General features: G+C 37.5%; 1 protein-coding gene and 1 long non-coding RNA gene across 3 annotated transcripts in view; one reads left to right on the forward strand and one right to left on the reverse strand.

Moving 5' to 3' along the window:
* Positions 1 to 8,084, reverse strand: part of LOC126251918 (N-acetylneuraminate 9-O-acetyltransferase) — a 270,156-nt gene extending 262,072 nt beyond the window's left edge. For both annotated transcript variants that reach the window (XR_007545805.1, XM_049952650.1), the window contains exon 1: positions 7,710 to 8,084. Coding sequence is in view for 1 of the 2 variants with exons in the window: in XM_049952650.1 (XP_049808607.1) it covers positions 7,710 to 7,851 (142 nt within the window). In the remaining variant the exon portion in view is untranslated. The remainder of the gene's footprint in view (positions 1 to 7,709) is intronic.
* A 172-nt stretch (positions 8,085 to 8,256) lies between these two features.
* The window catches only part of LOC126251680 (uncharacterized), a 49,042-nt gene continuing 34,734 nt past the window's right edge, over positions 8,257 to 22,564 (forward strand). The window contains exon 1 of the long non-coding RNA XR_007545770.1: positions 8,257 to 8,736. This is a non-coding gene — a long non-coding RNA (uncharacterized LOC126251680). The remainder of the gene's footprint in view (positions 8,737 to 22,564) is intronic.

The raw sequence follows: 22,564 nt of genomic DNA on the forward strand, positions 1-22,564 counted from the left end.
TTTTTCACTTGAGGGAAGACTCGAACCAAGGACCTCCTTCCTGTTTTCTCGATTGATCTGTATTCAGTTTTTCAAGGCCTATCCACTGTGCCAACTTGTAACTAAATCTGAGGGGGGTGCGATGGGGAGGTTCCCTTGTAAGGAATACAAAGAGGCATATCTGAATACACTCTCCATGACAATTCATCGAGAAGAGAGGATTGATGTCCAAACAGTGATAAGTGAGATGTTGAAACAAAGAGACCGCCATTGTCCTTTGGTGCTCTAAATTTCTAGTAAAAGCTTTAATCATTTGTTCTACTTATGTGTATTAAAGTACTGGATGAAAGCATGTTTTATACACTTCAAAGTAAATTAATATGGGCCTACACTACAAAAATAGGCAAGTAATAGAATTGGCGCAGAAATTCTCTTAGAAACTGGATAATGTTTTACTAAGTTATTCAAAGTTCATAACACTATAAAACTGATTTCATGATGTAACTCATAACCTCAATAAATCGTTTTCATAGTGTCATTAACGTTCTAATTGAAGAAATGTAAACCAATACCACACTTTACGACTTGAGACATTAAATTAGTATGGATCAATAAAATTAATTTGGAGCTATTGTAAAATTAAAGTGATAGTGGCCCACCTTCCCCCCAGAAGAAAAAGCAAAGACTCACCCTCACACACTCACACTCCCCCCATGTCCAAGTTATGTTTAAAGGTAAGAATTTGGTTGAGACTACACAAATCTAATGAATGTGGATACAGATTAAAGGCTGTGGGAGGAGACTGACACACTTTGCATTTTAAATATCTAAAATTGAGAGGTGAACTTAAAAATGCTGTGTTATATAACTGCAAAATCTTAATAATGTTAAACATGAAAGATTTTTTATACAAAATTCTTTATAGTCTGTTGTTGTTGTCTTCAGTCCCGAGACTGGTTTGATGCAGCTCTCCATGCTACTCTATCCTGTGCAAGCTTCTTCATCTCCAAGTACTTACTGCAACCTACATCCTTCTGAATCTGCTTAGTGTATTCATCTCTTGGTCTCCCTCTATGATTTTTACCCTCCACGTTGCCCTCCAATGCTAAATTTGTGATCCCTTGATGCCTCAGAACATGTCCTACCAACCGGTCCCTTCTTCTAGTCAAGTTGTGCCACAAACTCCTCTTCTCCCCAATTCTATTCAATACCTCCTCATTAGTTATGTGATCTACCCATCTAATCTTCAGCATTTTTCTGTAGCACCACATTTCGAAAGCTTCTATTCTCTTCTTGTCCAAACTATTTATTGTCCATGTTTCACTTCCATACATGGCTACACTCCATACAAATACTTTCAGAAACGACTTCCTGACACTTAAATCTATACTCGATGTTAACAAATTTCTCTTCTTCAGAAACGCTTTCCTTGCCACTGCCAGTCTACATTTTATATCCTCTCTACTTCGACCATCATCAGTTATTTTGCTTCCCAAATAGCAAAACTCCTTTACTACTTTAAGTGTCTCATTTCGTAATCTAATTCCCTCAGCATCACCCAATTTGACTACATTCCATTACCCTCGTTTTACTTTTGTTGATGTTCATCTTATATACTCCTGTCAACACACTGTCCATTCCGTTCAGCTGCTCTTCCAAGTCCTTTGCTGTCTCTGACAGAATTACAATGTCATCGGCGAACCTCAACGTTTTTATTTCTTCTCCATGGACTTTAATGCCTACTCCGAATTTTTCTTTTGTTTCCTTTACTGCTTGCTCAATATACAGATTGAATAACATCGGGGACAGGCTACAACCCTGTCTCACTCCCTTCCCAACCACTGCTTCCCTTCCATGTCCCTCGACTCTTATAACTGCCATGTGGTTTCTGTACAAATTGTAAATAGCCTTTCGCTCCCTGTATTTTACCCCTGCCACCTCCAGAATTTGAAAGAGAGTATTCCAATCAACATTGTCAAAAGCTTTCTCTAAGTCTACAAATGCTAGAAACGTAGGTTTGCCTTTCCTTAATCTTTCTTCTAAGATCAGTCGTAGGCTCAGTATTGCCTCACGTGTTCCAGTATTTCTACGGAATCCAAACTGATCTTCCCAGAGGTCGGCTTCTATCAGTTTTTCCATTCGTCTGTAAAGAATTCGCGTTAGTATTTTGCAGCTGTTACTTATTAAACTGATAGTTCGGTAATTTTCACATCTGTCAACACCTGCTTTCTTTGGGATTGGAATTATCATATTCTTCTTTAAGTCTGAGGGTATTTCGCCTGTCTCGTACATCTTGCTGACCAGATGGTAGAGTTTTGCCAGGGCTGGCTCTCCCAAGGCTGTCAGTAGTTCTAATGGAATGTTGTCTACTCCCGGAGCCTTGTTTTGACTCACTTCTTTCAGTGCTCTGTCAAAATCTTCACGCAGTATCGTATCTCCCATTTCATCTTCATCTACATACTCTTCCATTTCCATAATATTGTCCTCAAGTACATCGCCCTTGTATAGACCCTCTATATACTCCTTCCACCTTTCTGCTTTCCCTTCTTTGCTTAGAACTGGATTTTCATCTGAACTCTTGATATTCATACAAGTGGCTCTCTTTTCTCCAAAGGTATCTTTAATTTTCCTGTAGGCAGTATCTATCTTACCCCTAGTGAGATAAGCCTCTACATCCTTACATTGGTCCTCTAACCATCCCTGCTTAGCCATTTTGCACTTCCTGTCGATCTCATTTTTTAGACGTTTGTATTCCCTTTTGCCTGCTTCATTTACTGCGTTTTTATAGTATAGATCACAATATTTTAAAAATCAGAGTGACACTAAACAGCTGTGTAAAAAACAATGACTCATTAATCACTAGAGGGATTAAAGTGTCTTGTGAAAGGAAAAGGGAAATGAATCTGTTGGCAAGAATAAACAGATATACTGCAATAATTGTACACACACACACACACAAACCTATTCAAAGTTACTAAGAAAGGTTATTTAAAAATCAAGGAGCATACCCACAATGTCAGAAATCAACACTTCTGACAACGTACATTACGGCTATATGGAATGTAGTGAAATGAGAGAAAGAACAACCAGCCACAGGACAGTATAACATCACTACTGAACTAACTGAATGGCTATAACTGATGAGCCACAGGTAACAAATATATATTATTTCTCAAATGCAGTATTAAGTATAAGGACAAACAATTCATGAGAAAAATCACAGCATACACTCAAAAAATTCAATCATATGAATGTGCTACCAACTTCTCCTTCTAAAATTAAGAAAATTATACAGACTCTCAAAAATAAAAATTCATCTGGTTTTGATGATGTTTGCAATAGTGTACTAAAGATTTATTCTTATACAATAAGGCCTGTCTAGTCCTAAACATGTAACACATCATTAACTCAAGGTATTTTTCCAGAGAGACTGAAATATGCCACTGTTAAACCCCTCTTTCAGAAAGATTATAAGAGAGATGTCAATAACTACTGACATGTTTAACTGCTGACAAATTTTCCAAAATTTTTGAGAAAGTGACGTATTCGAGAATGGTATCCAACCTGAGCAATAATAACATTCTCAGCAAAACATTGTTTGGATTTCAGAAGAGTTGTTCTACTTATGCCTTTTACATGTTCACTCACCAAATTTTACTAGCATTACATAATAAAATAGTGCCGGTTGGTATTTTCTGTGTAGCTATCTCGGGCATTTGACTTTGTGAACCACAGTATTATAAGAGGATTATTATATTCCACGCAGGGTTTTCCATTGTTTGACTATATTATAACAGGTGCAGACATAATCACCCCCACTGGGTGCCAAAATGTAGTGGACCAGAGATACCTGTTGGGAAACAGTAGTGCAACATGTGCAGTCAGGATGGGTTCTAGTCTTCCTGTGGGTGTGGTAAGCTCCTTTGGTGGTTTGGAAGACAGGCGAGACTATGGGGAAACAGCACACAGACCAGCGGTGCACATATGCACAGCCCTTTGTTCAGTCATTCAACTTGATTCCTTCATGAACATGAACAAGTCTTTAATTGTTCTATACAGCTAGTAGTCATTTAAGTACAGTTTCTTCTTCATATAATATTCCATCCTGAGCAGCAGGTGAGGTAACTGCAAAAGGTGTAGGGATGCGAGTTGCTTACACTGAGGAATTCAGACACATTGTGCCGACTCGATAGCAACAACACAGACTCAACATGCGGCAAAGCTGCAACTGCAGTGTGGAGCAAGGTAGTGACATCCTGTATTTTGTTGTAGAATGCAGTGCCCCAGTGGTGTAGCAATGGCACTGCCCAGAGTCAAAGACTGTGTCAAGAGCTGGAGGGTAGTGGTGCTATTCAAGCTGTCCAGACTGGATGGTCTATGGATCACAATTTGGCTGTTGCACAGTTACAGTGAAGACTTCAAGGCAGCTTCAGTAGACTCGTAGCGATGACTGTCATACAGAAGGATTAATGGGTGGCCTTACCATGCTGAACATGATGTACTTAGTAGGGCCAGGGTTTAAATGATTTTTATTGATGCTAAATTCGTGAAAGGGCTACATTCATGAACCACTGTGAACCCTCTAGAACAGGGCAATGGCCAGGGTCTGGCAAAACAAACAGCACGCGTTGACAATAAAGAAGTCAATCAAGCCAAAGTGACTTTTCGAAGGCTGACCCCACGACACTGACGCATAGAATTGCGTCAAAGACTGCTGCTGCTGACCAGGCATGGGCGATGACTAGCTGCGGTCAATGTCCATGGCTAATAGCCCAATTCCGGCATTCACTGCAGTTCTGTACTCTGACTTCTGCTTCATGTTTCCCTATAGTTTTGTCCATTAGAGTATTGTCCTAGATAAACTGAAGTCTTATTGGGACTGATGGTACAGTCAACCAATGAATAATATCACACCTCAAATAATTCAGAAGTTATACTTAGTAATTCAACCAATGCTGTCCATGATCATTAATCTGACTGGAGAGAAATCGTGTTCCCAAGACTCAACCTTAGGTCCACTATTGTTCCTCATAGGCCTATATGTAAACGATCTCCCATCTAACATACAACAAGTGCAATTAGTTCTTTTTGCAAATGAAACTAGTGACAGAAGAGATGGTAAACAAGTTTCTTAAAGTGTTATTGGCTGGTTTTCTGTGAATGGCCTCATCCACAATTTTAAAACGACAACATATTCAGTTCTGCACATCTAGGGGTACTACACCAATAATAAGTCTAACAACATGGCGAGGAAAACTTCACATGTCTTTGGTGTCCATACTGACAAGAATTTAAACTGGAAAAAGTACATTTTATAGCACCTAAAGCAACTCAGCTCAGACACATCTGCACTTCGGATCAAAGTTAACATATTCTGCATATGTTCATTCAATAATGTCATATGGTATACTGTTCTGGGTTGACTCATCTTCAAGAAAGTATTTATTGCTCAAAAATGAGCTGTAATAATAATAATGTGGTGCTCACCCAAAATCATCTTGTCGACATCCGTGTAAGGGAATGAGCATTCTGACTACTGCTTCACAGTACATTTATTCCCTGATGAAGTTTGCTGTAAGTAATCCACTGCAGTTCGAAAAGGACAATAACTTAACTAGAGGGAAAAAATTATATTTATTATTCCACAGTAAGGTTGTCTTAAGCACAAAAAGGGTGCACAATGCTGCAATTACAATTTCTGATCACTTGCCTGGGATAGAAAATGTCTAACAAAGTAAAATTTGAAAACTAAGTGAAAAAAGCTTCTCCTGAATAACTCTTTTTATTCTATACAAGAATTTCTATTATTGCAATGTGTGAAGCATTGGGAGGAACCACTTATAAATGTTCAGCATTTAGCTATATTTACAAATCAGTTTGTGATGTGAACGTAAAATGGCTCATTCCACATTAATACGATTTATTCCGTAAATGGCTCGTGGAACAAGGAACTAACTACCTACCTCACTGATTACTAATTCCAGATGAGCAATAAACCATCTTCAGATCGATTAATAAGATGAGTATAGTGTCTAATTACAAGACTGAATAAAGACATTAAGTGATATAATATTGCTGTACAGTGTGTATGACATTCTTAAGCGTTTGAATATGAAAGGTATTTCTTAATCATGTTTCATCGATTTGTAACATGTAAAACATTTTCTGTCGTTAGGGGGTTTGGGGACAAGAATGTGTTGTATTGATGACAATCTGTCTGCATCCAATCTTGTGATTAGACACTGCACTCATTTTATTCATTTATCTGAAGATGGATGCTTCTTCAGCCAAATCTAGTAATCAATGATTGTTAAAATATTGTGGTCTGGACTGTTAAGGGATTTTATACACAAAATCTTTAAGATTTAGCATTTTCTTAGATTTCTTGTCACCATCCTTGCCATGTCAGGAAACAGATCAAATCTTAACAACGTGTTCCGTTGTTTGTCATGTACTGCTACGTAAGTCATACATCAACTATGCATGTGGGGCAAGGGCATTCAGAACTCTTACTGGGACAACCGAGCAATAGTCATTCACATACAGAGTGATGGTTTTCCACTGATTAATATTATCTATGAGGAAGCAATGGCTTTCTTTAACAAAAAATCAATAAATGAATTTGCAGCTATGTCGGAAAACATCTTCACATTATGATGGTTTAAGGAACACCCACATTGTAATGGACTCAGTAACTTGAACCTTGGGATAAGTAAGTGGCAAGCCCCAAAGCACATTATGTGCATCTGAATAGGAGAAAGTTTGACAATATCGGCAGCTGGACTTATAGAAATTTGCTAAAAAAAACACGGATCACAAAATCCCTGCACCTAAATTAATGCTCTACAATGGGCACTATAATCGGAAGACTGTGCAATAAGTAATGCCTTATTAGTAACAGCAGAATGTAACAGCAGAATGCAACAGCATACCTTGATTTGACAAAAAAATGAAATGAAATGTCGTGTGGCTAGGGCCTCCCGTCGGGTAGACCGTTCGCCTGGTGCAGGTCTTTTGATTTGACGGCACTTTTGACAAAACATTGCCTAGGTCTGTACTGCTTTCCGAAATAAAACCCAAAAGATGTCTCTGATAAAGAACTTGGTCACACCGTTGAACAAAAATGTTTGCTGAGACATTAATGAAAACCTAGGTGGATGAAAACCCTATGCTAGTGTATGAAAGTGAACAGAGAGTGCTTATTGACAGTAAACGGCTGTCTGCGAACTGATATAGGCCTAAATAGAAACGAGGCAATAAAAACACAATTATAACCGAATAGCTTCAGTGAAAGAATGGTCATTTGGGAAGAATGTATAATGAAAGACTATTACTAAATGGGAAAAATTAGAAACGTCAAGGAAGAGTAATTGGGGAGACGAGGCAAAAACTGGGTATTCCCAACAGCCAACTTGCCTGATTATTGAAATGAGGAAAACGAGTCATCACACACGTTTTCGTTGCTAACCCTGTCTCAGAATGTATACACTGCCGACTTACTCCAAAATATTTACAGGTTTCAAAAGATAATGTTTTTACTGACAGCCAACCATTCTGTAGTCTAGGTGGTTTGATTTACTAAAAATTTATTGGTTCAGGTCTTACTGTTATGTTAGACCATTAACACAATGTACGAAAGAAACTGAAGTATCGACAGAAAACCCAGTGTCTCACCTACGATCTCATGAAATGCATACCTAATATAGTCAATATTTAAGAGACACACTTACCGTATCTCCAATGCAGTAAACCGTGATACACAATGAATCCAATAACGAGAATACAAGCAAGTATTTTTGTATTTTTTGCGTTAATCTGTTGTATAATCTCGGTTGCTGACTTCCCATGCTCACTAAATGAATCGGACGACATAGTATTTGATCACTATAAATGAGGCAGGTGTTTATTAGCAACCGTAACAAGCATGCTATTCATCGTCCCTCTTCCTAAATTTGAGACTATCTGGTTTCACTCGTCTATTCATGACCACCGACCATAACTTACAGTTCCCATTCCGCAACTGTCATAACAACGAACCACAGACAGACTGTAGGAAGATAGCATTATTTACTATTTATCTGCTACACTGTACAGTGTACAGCAGCTCAAAGATGCAGCGAAAGACGACCCTTTCACTCGCTGTCTTCGTATGTCTTGTCGAACTGTAGTTGCTCATTTAATATTACTTCTGCAAAGAGATTTTTAAAATGTAACACATATTTGATGTTTTAAAATGGCGTTCATTTTGTAATAAAGTACGAAGATATTTTTGATTGGGTAAATACATAGAGTGGAATATATGTATACGGTGCGCATCTGACATTCGCCAGCACTAGCAAAGTCTATGGTATCAGCCGGCGTCAATGATGTGTTTGTTTTGATCTGGATTGTATTGGCTACGTTTGAAATGATTGGGATGTTGTAGTTTGATTCCAGTGTGTCATTAAAGGAACATTTGGTCTCGTGTAATTTGCAGATAACTTTTCTAACAGAAATGCCATACGTAATTGTACGTGGAACTCTAGGAATGGCTAACACTAAAGTGTATGGTCTCCCTTTGCAAGAAGCTGATCTAATAAGTTCGCATATGCGACCAGGTCCAACGAATTCAAATAAAGATGAAATAACCTTATATAACTCTGCAGTTTATGTGTTAAATCAGTTGGAATATTATTTCGGCTACAGAGTAATTACCTCTGCTTGCCAGGGCGATTCCGGTCAACCAATCTGGACAATGTCTAAACACCATTAATAGAGGTGAGTCGTTTCTTCCCCCGCATGTAATTATTTCACTCTTATTTCATTTCATGACATGTGAGGTAGTAATTCAGTTGCAATAATGCACCAGGACCCGTAACGATACATTAAGGCTGCTACGGTACAAAACACGTCATTCGTAGTGTGTGCGCATCATATTTTTCATAGTCTTGATCGCAATAATTTCTTAGTGTTTATTGAGATCAAGACGGTAAAACTCCAGAGAATTGTATCCGCATTCCTCATTTGTAGTCCTATATAAGGAAAACAGCGGGAAGGTAACCTGTATTAGTGCACTGAACATTAGATCGATCCTTAAAGTCTCACAAACATGTTGTGGAAAGTGAACACGGTTAGCTCATGACCGTGGTTGCTTCATTATCTTAAACTATCGATTTGTGTATTGTGACAATTACTGCCCTGCGAATGTTAATGTCTAACCCTTGACTCATAATTTTCAATCTCCAATGTTCATTTTTTGTTTTATCAAGTTGAGTGGTGCATTTACGTTATGGATTCCCATAGAAAGTTGGTGAAAATTATAAGTGCTGGAATTGTTCCTTAAAAAAGATCATACCAAATTTCATTTACTATCTTCGTCCAAGGCCGTATTGAACTCCATCTCTAATAACCTTGTTATTATTTGTCATTAAACTCTAATCATAGGTACTTATGAGGCTATACTTCTTATCAGCAAATATTTTATTCTTACATTATATTTATTGCTTTCACAAAACTTTATTACATCTTCCAGTAGAGGTGTTACATTTCCAAAAGGAAAAATAAGAGTTTGTTCATTTTCATAGGTCATTTGAATCCATTTATTGATAAAGACCTCCAAGAGACTTCTCCTTAAATCAGTTCTTAGGTATAAATGTCCATATTACTCCTGCACATTTTATAGTCTACCCTCATACCAGTAGGCCATAACTTTTGTCGTTGTTGTTGTTGTTGTTGTTGTTGTTTTTGTCGGTGGTGGTGGTGGTCTTCACTCCAGAGAATTCATTGCTGCAGCTCTCCATGCTACTGTATCTTGTGCAAACCTCTTCATCTTCAAATAACAGCTGCAACCTACATCCTTCTGAATCTGCTTGCATTTAACTAGCTAGTTAGTTACACATTCCATAGATAATTTGAATGATTCTCTTATCAAAATGAAGCAGAATGAGTCAGCTTACAGGATATATATATAGATACATGTGTAGCGTTAACATTATTTACACATTATTTATTTACACATCACGTTCCATAGTACCATATTGAGGAGCAAATCTCCGTGGTCAGCGAACGTGTCAGTACATGAAATTACAACATAAAAGTAATAACAGATAAAAATAAATGTTTCTGAATGCGAAAAAAGTCAGTCCATAAGTTTAAGTAAACCCAATCAACAATACAATAAGAATCAGCTTAATTTTTCAAGGAACAACTCAACAGACTAGAAGGAGTGACCCATGAGGAAACTCTTCAGTTTCAATTTGAAAGCGTATATTTTTTGAGAGGCCAATGTCAAAATACCCAGAGTCGTGAACAGGGGTCGACAAGAGGTTCATGAACTTGCCCAAGTTTTTGCTCGAACCGCCTGTTTCTTAGCCAAAAATATCCTTTCAGAATGGGAAGAGTTACCTCAAAATATAATACCATTCGATATAAGTGAATGAAAATAAGCAAAGCAGACTAATTTTTGTGTCGAGTGATCACTCCTTCTGATACCATTCGAATAGTAAAAATGGCAGTATTAAGTCTTTGAACAAGATCCTGAACGTGGGCTTTCCATGGCAGCTTACTGTCTATCTGAACACCTAGAAACTTGAACTGTTCATTTTCACTAATCATATGCCCTTTCTGTGAAATTAAAACGTCAGGTTTTGTTGAATTGTGTGTTAGAAACTGTAAAACCTTACTGTGATTTAGTTTTAGTTTATTTTCTACAAGCACTATTTGAAACCAAGCGTATGCTGCAAACAACATCCTTTACTACCAACCTAGTGTCATCAGCAAACAGAAGTATTATAGAGTTACCCATAATACTAGAGGGCATATCATTTATATAAATAAGGAAAAGGAGTGGCCCCAACACTGATCCCTACTCCCCTCCCCCCCCCCCCCCCCACTTGACAGTACTCTACTCAGGCCCCACATCACAGCTGTTATCAACATTCTGAATAATGACATTTTTTTACTGCCTGTTGCTAAAGTAACAGGTGAACCAATTGTGAACCACTCCCTGTATTCCGTAATGGTCCAAGTTCTGGAGCAAGTGTTTGAAACCTTTTGTTTAGCTCATCCAGTACCTCACAGAGAAAAGAGAATGTAGCATTTTCAATTGTTAAACGACTTCTAAAGCCGAACTGTGCATTTAATAGCAAATCGTGTGATATAAAATGATCAATTATCCTTACATACATAGCCTTTTCAGTAACTTTTGCAAACACTGATGGCATAGAAATAGGTCTAAAAATATCTACATTATCCCTTTCTCCCTTTTTATAAAGCAGCTTTATCACTGAGTACCTTAATTGCTCAGGAAACTGACCATTCCTAAAGGAAAAATTACAAATATGGCTAAATACAGAGCTAACATGTGCAGCGCAGTACTTTAATATTCTGCTAGATGCCCCATCATATCCATGAGAGTCCTTAGTCTTCAGTGATTTAATTATTGACTCAATCTCCCTCTTGTCTGTATCACAGAGGAGTATTTCAGACATAAATCTTGGAAAGGCATTTGCCAAGAAAGTTATATTATTTCCCGTGGAAACTAAATTTTTATTTAATTCACCAGGAATGCTCAGAAAATGATTGTTAAATACTGTACATATATTTGATTTTATCAGTAACAGAAATATTTTTACTGCCAACTGACTTTATATCATTGACCTTGTGCTGCTGACCAGACACTTCATTTACAACTGACCATATGGTTTTAATTTTATCCTGTGAATTAGCTATTCTATTTGCCTACCACATACTCTTTGCCTTCCTAATAACATTTTTAAGCACCTTACAATACTGTTTGTAATCGGCTACTGTAGCTTGATTGTGACTACTTCTAACATTTTGATATAATTCCTACTTTGTTCTACAAGATATCCTTATCCCACTTCTCAGCCATCCAGGCTGCCTGTTACTGCTAGTACCCCGTTTAGAACATTCTAATGGAAAGCAACTCTCAAAGAGCATGAGAAATGTGTTAAGGAAAGCATTGTATTTATCATCTACGTTATCGGCACTATAAACATCCTGCCACTCTTGTTCCTTGACAAAACTCTCTATTGCTGTTGGATTAACTTTCCTACATAGTTTGTACTTAAATATGACATTGGTTTGAGTACAAAAGCCTTTTAGTGTTAAAATTTGTGCATCATGGTCTGAAAGGCCATTCACACTTTTACTAACAGAATGCCCATCTAGTAATGAAAAATGGGTGAAAATATTGTCTATAGCTGTGCTACTGTTCCCCTGCACCTTAGCTGAAAAAAAAAAAAAAAAAAAAAAAAAAAACACAATCTGCATCAGATCATATGAGTTTAGGAGATCTACCAACATCCTTTTTCCTGCACCATCATATACAAAATTAATATTGAAGTCACCATATATAGCCTAACTAATTTCTAGTACTTCCTGCAAAGTGACTCAAGAACCCCCTCTAGGTTGAGCAGAAATGTCCTGAAGTCAGAGTTAGGGGATCTGTAAACAACAACAATTAGAAGTTTAGTTTCACTAAATTCAACTGTCCCTGCACAACATTAAAATAACTGTTCGGTGCAGTGTCGTGATACGTCTATGGACTCTAATGGAATGCTGTTTTTTATGTACATAGCCACTCCCCCACCCCACAGTGAACTCCTTGAGAAACAGCCAACTAATCTATATCCTGGAAAGGAAGCGTCTGAATTGTCAAATTATGTAAGTGGTGCTCTGATTTACCAATAATTTCAGAGTCAACATCTATAAGCAGGTAACTAATATTATCTCTAATCCTTCTTATATTTTGATGAAATATGCTAATTTTTTTCTCTACTTGGAAACATTACATCCTCAGAAGGTGCGCCCTTAGTTAGAGGGACTTCCTTCAAGCAGGTGTGCCTATCTGCTGACTTCAATGTAAAAAAGGTGCAGCTCTAACACCAACTACTACAGGAATTTTTCCATGAGTGACATCACCACCACCACCACCACCGCTTCTTCCAGTTCAGGTTTTCATTGGTATGCACACCCAAAAAATTTGGAGCATTCTACTCTGTTTACTGAATCCTGCTCATGTGCTGCATCAATTGTTGATATGGTTTTGTTTGTTGTACAGAACTGAATGAACCACTTAATAAATCTTTGGAAAATACCATTTACCAACTCCTCTGTTGTTTTCTCTCTAATTCGATTTATTATAACACTAGTATCATCTGCAAAATGTACCAATTTTGCTTGATGGCCTTTAAGTGGAAGCTCATTCACATATGTAATGAATAGAAGTGGACCCAAAATTGAACCTTGTGGGATCTTTTTGTGATCTCCCCCCTTTCCCCATTCATTGAAATTTTCTATCTTTCTGACATTTTCTGAGTTATTCAGCACAACCTTTTGCATTCTGTTTGTTAAGTATAATCTAAACCAGCTGTGCATAAAGCCATCAATCAATTACATAAATATCAAATTTGCTAAGAGAGCAATGTATTTGTCTCTTGGTGTCCGTCTATGATTTTTACCCCCACTCTTCCCTGCAGAACTAAATTGGTGAGACTTTGATGTCCTATCAACTGATACCTCCTTTGAGTCAAGCTGTGCCACAGATTTCTTTTCTCCTCAATTATGGTCCATACCTTCTCATTAGTTACGTGAACTACCCATCCTTTTTCCTGCTTCAGCATTCCACAGGTTGAAAACCTCTTTTATTCTTGTCTAAACTGTTTATTGTCCATGTTTCAGTTCCATAATGGCAGCACGTCAGACAAATATCTTCAGAAAAGACTCCCTTACACTTAAATCTATATTCGATATTAACAAATAGTTTTCTTTCCATTGCCAGTATACATTTTATATTTTATATCCTTTCCAATTCGGCTATCAGTTATTTTGCTGCCCAGGTAGCAAAACTCATCCACTGCTTTCAGTGTCTCGTTTCATAATCTAATTCTCTCAGCACAACTGATTTAATTCAACTATGTTCCATTATCCTTGTTTTGCTTTTGTTGACGTTTATCTTATACCCTCCTATCTAGATGCTGTCTGTTCCATTCAACTGCTCTTCCAAGTCCTTTGCTGTCTCTGGCAGTACTATGTTGTCATCAGCAAACCTCAAAGTTTTATTTATTTTCCATGAAGTTTTAAAGTGTGCGCCAAATTTTTCTTTGGTTTCCTTTACTGCTTGCTCAATGTACAGACTGAATAACATCGGGGTTAGGCTACAACTGTGTCTCACTCCCTTCTCAACCACTGCTTCCCTTTCATGCCCCTCCACTTTATAACTGCCATCTGGTTTCTTTACAGGTTGTAAATAGCCTTTTGCTCCCTGTATTTTATCCTTGCTACCTTCAGAGTTTCAAAGAGAGGATTTCAGACAACATTGTCAAAAGCCTTTTCTAAGTCTACTAATGCTATAAATGTAGGTTTGCCTTTCCTTAAATGATTGTCTAAGACAGTGTTTCTCAAAGTGGAGTCAGCGGACTCGTGGGGGGTCTGCAACTCCAAAAAATTGAAATGTATTGTTACATTTGTACGTGTAAATGTTTCCTTACTTTACTGAATTTCTGCCTTGAAGCTGGCCAGCCATTATAAAAGACTACTTCAAGTGAGATAAATACTTCCTTTGTTAGGGTACTTTTGCAGGTTGGAAGACAGACCTAATGGCTCGACTGAAACCTTTAACATCAGTAGTAGTGTATTTATTGCTTCATACATGGAGAAGATTCAGCAGCAAGAAAAATGCCTGTTGTTGTTGTGGTCTTCAGTCCTGAGACTGGTTTGATGCAGCTTTCCATGCTACTCTATCCTGTGCAAGCTTCTTCATCTCCCAGTACCTACTGCAACCTACATCCTTCTTAATCTGCTTGGTGTATTCATCTATTGATCTCCCTCTACGATTTTTACCCTCCACGCTGCCCTCCAATATTAAATTGGTGATCCCTTGATGCCTCAGAACATGTCCTACCAACCGATCCCTTCTTCTAGTCAAGTTGTGCCACAAACTTCTCTTCTCCCCAATCTTCTTCAACACCTCCTCATTAGTTATGTGATCTACCCATCTAATCTTCAGCATTTTTCTGTAGCACCACATTTCGAAAGCTTCTATTCTCTTCTTGTCCAAACTATTTATCGTCCATGTTTCACTTTCATACATGGCTACACTCCATACAAATACTTTCAGAAATGACTTCCTGACACTTAAATCTATACTTGATGTTAACAAATTTCTCTTCTTCAGAAACGCTTTCCTTGCCAGCGCCAATCTACATTTTATATCCTCTCTACTTCGACCATCATCAGTTACTTTGCTCCCCAAATAGCAAAACTCCTTTACTACTTTAAGTGTCTCATTTCCTAATCTAATTCCCTCAGCATTGCCCGACTTAATTCCTTAATTCGACTAAATTCCATTATCCTCGTTTTGCTTTTGTTGATGTTCATCTTATATCCTCCTTTCAAGACACTATCCATTCTGTTCAACTGCTCTTCCAAGTCCTTTGCTGTCTCTGACAGAATTACAATGTCATCGGCGAACCTCAAAAGTTTTAGATTAGATTAATACTTGTTCCATAGATCATGAATACGACACTTTGTAATGATGTGGAACGTGTCAGGTTAATAAAAGATGTCTGTACAAGATATTACATTACACAAAATATTGCATGACGCTAATGTTTAAGGTTTTTTTTTTTTTTTTTTTCCTTAATTTATATCTAAACATTCAGCCAATGAGTAGAAGGAGTTGTCATCTAGAAATTCTTTTAATTTATTTTTAAATGTTGGTTGGCTATCTGTCAGGCTTTTGATGCTGTTTGGTAGGTGACCAAAGACTTTTGTGGCAGCATAATTTACCCCTTTCTGTGCCAAAGTCAGATTTAACCCTGCGTAGTGAAAGTCATCCTTTCTCCTGGTGTTATAGCTATGCACACTGCTATTACTTTTGAACTGGGTTGGATTATTAACAACAAATTTCATAAGTGAATATATATACTGTGAGGTTACTGTGAGGATCCCTAGATCCTTAAATAGATGTCTGCAGGATGACCGTGGGTGGGCTCCAGCAATTATTCTGGTTACACGTTTTTGGGCAATGAATACTTTTCTACTTGACGATGAATTACCTCAGAATATGATGCCATACGAAAGCAGTGAATGAAAGGAAGCATAGTAAGCTAATTTACTGAGATTCTTATCACAAAAATTTGCATTAACCCTAATAGCATACGTAGCTGAACTCAAGATGTTTCAGCAGACCAACAATGTGTTGCTTCCAGTTTAACCTCTCATCAATGGACACACCTAAAAATTTTGAAAATTCTCCCTTAGCTACAGACGTCTGTTCAAAGTCTATATTTATTACTGGAGTTGAGCCATTTACTGTATGGAACTGTATATAGTGTGTTTTATCAAAATTTAAAGAGAGTCCGTTTGCTGAGAACCACTTAACAATTTTGTGAAAAACATAATTTACAATTACATCACTTAGTTCTTGGTTTTTGGATGTTATTACTATACTTGTATCATCAGCAAAAAGAACTAACTTTGCATCTTCATCAATGTGGAATGGTAAGTCATTAATGTATATCAAGAACAGTAAAGGACCTAAGACTGAACCGTGTGGGACCCCGTACCTGATAGCCCCCCAGTTTGAGGAATCAGCTGTTGTTTTAACATTACATGAACCACTTATTTCAACTTTCTGCATTCTTCCAGTTAAGTATGGATTAAACCATTTGTGCACTGCCCCCCTCAAACCATAATGATTTAGCTTATCTAAAAGAGTTCCATGATTTACACAATCAAAGGCCTTTCAGAGATCACAAAAAATACCAATGGGTGATGTCCGGTTATTCAGAGCATTTAATATTTGATCAGTGAAAGTGTATATAGCATTTTCCGTTGAAAAGCCTGTCTGAAAACCAAACTGACATTTTGTTAGTAGCCTACTTTATTTTTACAAATATGGGAGGCTACTCTTGAATACATTACTTTCTCAAAAATGTTTGATAGAGCTGTCAGAAGAGAGATTGGGCAGTAGTTGTTGACATCCGACGTATCCCTCTTTTTATGCAATGGTTTTACAATGGCATATTTCAGTCTGTCGGGGAAAACACCCTGCTCCAAAGAGCTATTACATACGTGGCTGAGAATCCTACTTATCTGTGGGGAACAAGCTTTAAGGACCTTGCTGTAAGGACCTTGCTGGAAATGCCATCAATTCCGTAAGAGCTTTTACTTTTCAGTGAGTTTATTATTTTACTGATTTCAGAGGGAGAGGTTGGTGGAAATACAGTTGTTTCAAACTGCACAGGTATGGCCTCTTCTATTAGTAGCCTTGCCTCTTCTAGTGAAGATCTAGATCCTATTTTCTCCACATTTAAAAAATGATTATTGAAAATATTTTCAATTTCTGATTGTTTGTTAGTACACTTGTCATTCAATTTTATGGCACTAAAGTCTTCCTGTGCTCTTGGTTGCCCTGTTTCCCTTTCAATAATATTCCAAATTGCTTTAATTTTATTATCAGAGTTACTGATCTCAGACATGATACACATGCTTCTGGACTTTTTAATAACTTTTCTTAGTACCGCACAATAGTTTTTATAATATTGAACAATTTCGGGGTCAGTACTCCCTCTTGCTGTTAGATACAGTTCTCTTTTACGGTTGTAAGATATTCTTATTCCTTTAGTTAGCCAAGGTTTTTTATATGTTTTCTTGGAATTTCTTCTCCATGGATTTTAATACCTACTCCGAATATTTCTTTTGTTTCCTTCACTGCTTGCTCAATATACAGATTGAATAACATCGGGGAGAGGCTACAACCCTGTCTCACTCCCTTCCCAACCACTGCTTCCCTTTCATTCCCCTCGACTCTTATAACTGGCATCTGGTTTCTGTACAAATTGTAAATAGCCTTTCGCTCCCTGTATTTTATCCCTGCCACTTTTAGAATTTGAAAGAGAGTGTTCCAGTCAACATTGTCAAAAGCTTTCTGTAAGTCTACAAATGCTAGAAACGTAGGTTTGCCTGAGGATTTCAAATGTGTTCTCTTTGAAGTCACAAAACTTGTTAATTTCAGTAAATCACGTTCTCTAAATTCCCGTCTTTTCACAGTTCTATGTAAAGAAATTGGCAGTGAACGCACTCAACTTTTCTGACGTACTGAAGTGCATTGTTTGTCAAGAGGGAAAATTCTATGGTGTTTCTTTGAGCTGCGTGATGAAGTGCACTTGTTTCTTTTAGACAAGCAGCAGTGTTTTCAAGTGAGAAATTGTCTGATTTTGATTGGTTGTGTAAAGTGGCCTGTTCATAGATATTTTCTCCTTGTTAATTTAACTTAGGCCTGCAAGGAAGAAATGTTAACATAATACAAGTTGAGCATAAAGTTGAAGCTACAATTAAGAAAGTGCAGCTGTGGGCAGTATGAATATGGAACAATAAGGATTCATCATTTCCTCTGCTCGGAGACTTTGTCAATTCTTTGGGTGAATAACTCTCTGCTGGAGTGCAGAACACTTGTAAGACACTTGATAGCATTATCCATAAGTTTTTGAGAATATTTCCCTATTCTTCAAAAATGGTAATTTGTTAGATTGAAGATCCTTTCACCAATAGTGAAATCTTTCTGACACAGGACAAGAACAGCTATTGGAACTATCCTGCAATACTTCATGGAAAAATATTTTCAACGAAAAGGAACTTCATAGCTTTTGGTTGCATATGCGTTGTGAGTATGAAGAGTTGTCAAAAAAGGCATTGCAACATTTGATGCCTTTGCCTATCACTTAGTTACTTGAGTAGACCTTTCCTGCTCTTCGCGGTATCAAAACCGTAAAGTGAAATCGTCTTAATGTGGATGGAGACCTAATATTGATGGTGGAAAAACTTATTTCAGAGTTCAGTGGAATTATGGAAAGGCACAGAGAATTTAATTCCACACATTAGTGGCCCCAAATTTCAGAACATTGTTCATCAAGTGGATTTTTTAAATAAAAAGACATTGATTTCTAGCTACTGTACATACTGTACTGCATTGCTGTATTTTCTGTATTACTATACTGTTACTGTATTTTCAATTGAAATTTCACTCACTAGGCAATACTCTTGTATCTTTAAAATAAATTACTTATAACATTATTTTTCTTAATTTTTTACAGTGGAAATTCTGATTAACACATTTTTTAAAATATTGTGTGAAATTTTGCATAGCATTGCAAGGGAGCCTGCAGATCACTTTCCGAAAAAGTGGGGGGGGGGGGGGGGGGTTCATGTTATCAGAAAGTTTGAGAACACTGGTCTAACTAAGACAAGTCATAGGGTCTGTATTGCTTCATGTGTCCCTACATTTCTCTCGAATTCAGACTGATCTTCCCTGGGGTCGGTTTTTTCTACCAGTTATAAAATTTGTCTTAGTGTTTTACAGCCATGAGTTATTAAACTGATAGTTCAGTAATGTTTACACCTGTCAGCACCTCTTCTCGAAGTCTGAGGGGTATTTCATCCGTCTTATACATAGTTTTGCCATGGCTGTCTCTCCCATGGCTATCAGTAGTGGCAGGCTGTTGTCTACACCAGGGGCGTTGTTTCAACTTAGGTCTTTCAGTACTCTGTCATATTCTTCTTGCAGTATCATATCTCCTATCTCGTCTTCAGCTGTGTCCTCATGTCTCTCTCTCTCTCTCTCTCTTTCTTTTAAATATTGCCTTAAAGTTCATCTATAGACCCACTGTATACTTTCAACATTCCCCTTTTCTAAATGCAGTTTTTTTGTCTAAGCTCTTAATATTCATACAGCTGCTTGTCCTGTAAGTGGTATCTATCTTTCCTGTAATGTAATATTCTTCTAAATCCTTACATTTGTGCTCAAGCCCAGTTTGCACTTCCTGTCAGTGCCTTTTTTTAGACATTTGTATACCTTTTAATTTGCTGCATTTTTATGTTTTCTCCTTTCTTCAAAATAAATTCAGTATCTCCTGTGACATCCAAGGATTTCTACTAGGCCTTGCCCTTTTGCCTATTTGATCCTCTACTGCCTTCATTATTTTGTCTCCGAAATCAACACATTCATCTTCTGCTATATTCCTTTCCTCTATTCTAGACAGTCATTGCCTAATGCTGCCTCTGCAACTCACAGCAACCTCATGTTCTTTCAACTTATCCAGGTCCCATCTCTTTAATGTCCTACCTTTTTTTTCAGTTTTAATCTACAATTCATAACTAGTAAATTGTTCCCAGAGTTCACATCTGCCCCTGGAAATGTCTTACAGTTTAAAATCTGATTCTGAAATCTCTGACTTGCCATTAAATAATGAATCTGAAACCGTGTGGTGTCTCCCGATCTCTTCCAAGTATACAATGTTCTATGATTTGTAGACCAAATTTTAGCAATGATTAAATTATGTTCTGTGCAAAATTCTGCCAGGCAGATTCCTCTTTCATTGCTTTCCCACATGCCATGTTCACATACTCTTTTTGCTTCTCTTCCTTTTCCTACTGTCAAATTCCAGTCCCCCGTCACAATTAAATTTTTGTCTCCCTTAACTATGTGAATAATTTCTTTTATTTCATCATACATTTCTTGAATCTCCTCATCATCTGCAGAGCTTGTCATCATCATCATCATCATCATCATGATTTCCTTCTAGCGAGTTGGGTAGGAACTTGGTGAACAATATGCCTCCATTGGTTTCTGTCCTGGTATAGCTTTTCTCTCTCCACTACATCCCATGTTACTCCTCTCCTCTTGAGATCCTCTCTTTCTAGGCTGCCTAATAGATCTCCTTCCTGGTGCCTCCATCTCCAAATATTGGCGTGGTGTTAAGAGTCGGGTGCATTCGCTTCACATGACTGAACCACTTCAATCTCAAAGCACTCGTCCTCTCCTCTGTAATCAATGTCACCTGCAGATGTCTTCTTACATAATCATTCCTGACTCTGTCTGTCCTAGTTTTTTGTAGAGCTGACCTAAGGAACTTCATTTCACATGCTTGTATTTGACTCCTGCCTCTCTTATTTATGACACAAGCCTCTAGACTATACATCATCATTGGCAGGAGATAAGTTTTATACATGGTCTGTTTGGCTCTTTGAGGAACTTCCTTGTCCCAGATTAGATTTCGTACTTTGTTATTCTGTTTAAGACTTCTAGTTTGGAACTTCCACCGCGTGATATGATGCTACCCAGATAATTGAAACTTTTCACACATTCAACCTTCTCCCCCTCCAGTATGATTTGACAAGCTGTGGGTTCCTGCTCATCTTCATTGCCACTGTCTTGTTCCTACTCACAGTTAACTTGAATTTTTTAAATTTTGTGTTCCAGTAATCTAGTCTCCTCTGAACCTCCATTTCCATATTTCCCCAAATGGTTAAGTCATCAGCAAAAACAAAAGCATTGAGCTCTTCATTTTCTTCTTCCTTGATTTCTTTCATGATTGTGTCCAGAAGTGTAATGAAGAGTAAGGGGGAGAGCGAACTGCCTTGCTGAACACCTCTCTTTGTCTTTTTTTTGATCTTCCACCTCCTACTTGTACACTGCTCTCTCAGCCATCTGGACTTTTTTAATTAATGAATCAGAAACATTCCCATATTTTATCCCTTGGTACTCTGTCATATGCTTTTTCCAAATCCTCGAATACTACTATCAAGTCCTTTCATTTTTTCCCAATACTTCTCTATTAACTCATGGAGGAAGAAAATGAAATCTATTGATCCCCTATTACTTCTGAACCCATTCTGCTGTTCCTCTAATTGGTGTTCTAGAATTTTCCTCGATATTTTTTCTATGATCTTTTCCATTATCTTAAGGCAGTGTGATAACAGTGTGATTCCTTGGTAGTTGGTGCATTTCTTTCTACTACCTTTCTTGAACAATGGTATTATAATTTCTGTTTTCCATTCATCTGGCACTTTGTTTTCTTTCCTTATCATCCCCAGCACCTGATGTAACTATTGTATTCCATGGATTCCTGTGGATTTAATCATATCCGCTGTCAGCTCATCTACTCCAGCTGCCTTCCCACTTTTAATCTGTTTCAGGGAATTCTCAGTTTCTAACCAAGTGATTGGATCCTGTTCCTCCACAAATTCAATGACTTCGGTGTCACTTTCTTGTGCACCTTCCCCATTCAGTAAGATTTCAAAATAATTCTTCATCTCTTCTCTGATACCTTCCATGTCCCTGATAATATCCCCATCCTCTGTTTCAATCGCTTTTCTATCAGATCTTTTACTTTTCAATAACCCACATAGCAGTTTTTGGTTCCCTTTGCTCTCCTGCTCTAGTTTCTGGGTGAATATTTCCCAACTCTTCTCCTTTTCTTCTTTCACAATTCTCTTTGATTGGATTTTCTTTTGTCGGTATTCCTTCTCCAGTGTTGTCACCTTGTGTTCATCTTTTGGCACCAGCCCCTGGTTCTGATTTCTTTTTTCAAACTCCATGTGTTTCTTTGCCATATTACGTTTTTTAATTGTGTCTTTTACTCTATCTTTCCACTGACTGGTTTCTTTGTCTTTCACTTTACCCTTTGTTTTGCTGCATATCTGCACACCACTCTTAACTATTGATGTTTTAAATAGGTTCCACCCTTCCTCTACACTACCCTTTTCAGTTTTTGGCAATTTTTGTGCTACTATATTTTGG

The sequence above is a fragment of the Schistocerca nitens genome, chromosome 4 (assembly GCF_023898315.1).
Source record: "Schistocerca nitens isolate TAMUIC-IGC-003100 chromosome 4, iqSchNite1.1, whole genome shotgun sequence".
Classification (NCBI taxonomy): domain Eukaryota; kingdom Metazoa; phylum Arthropoda; class Insecta; order Orthoptera; family Acrididae; genus Schistocerca; species Schistocerca nitens.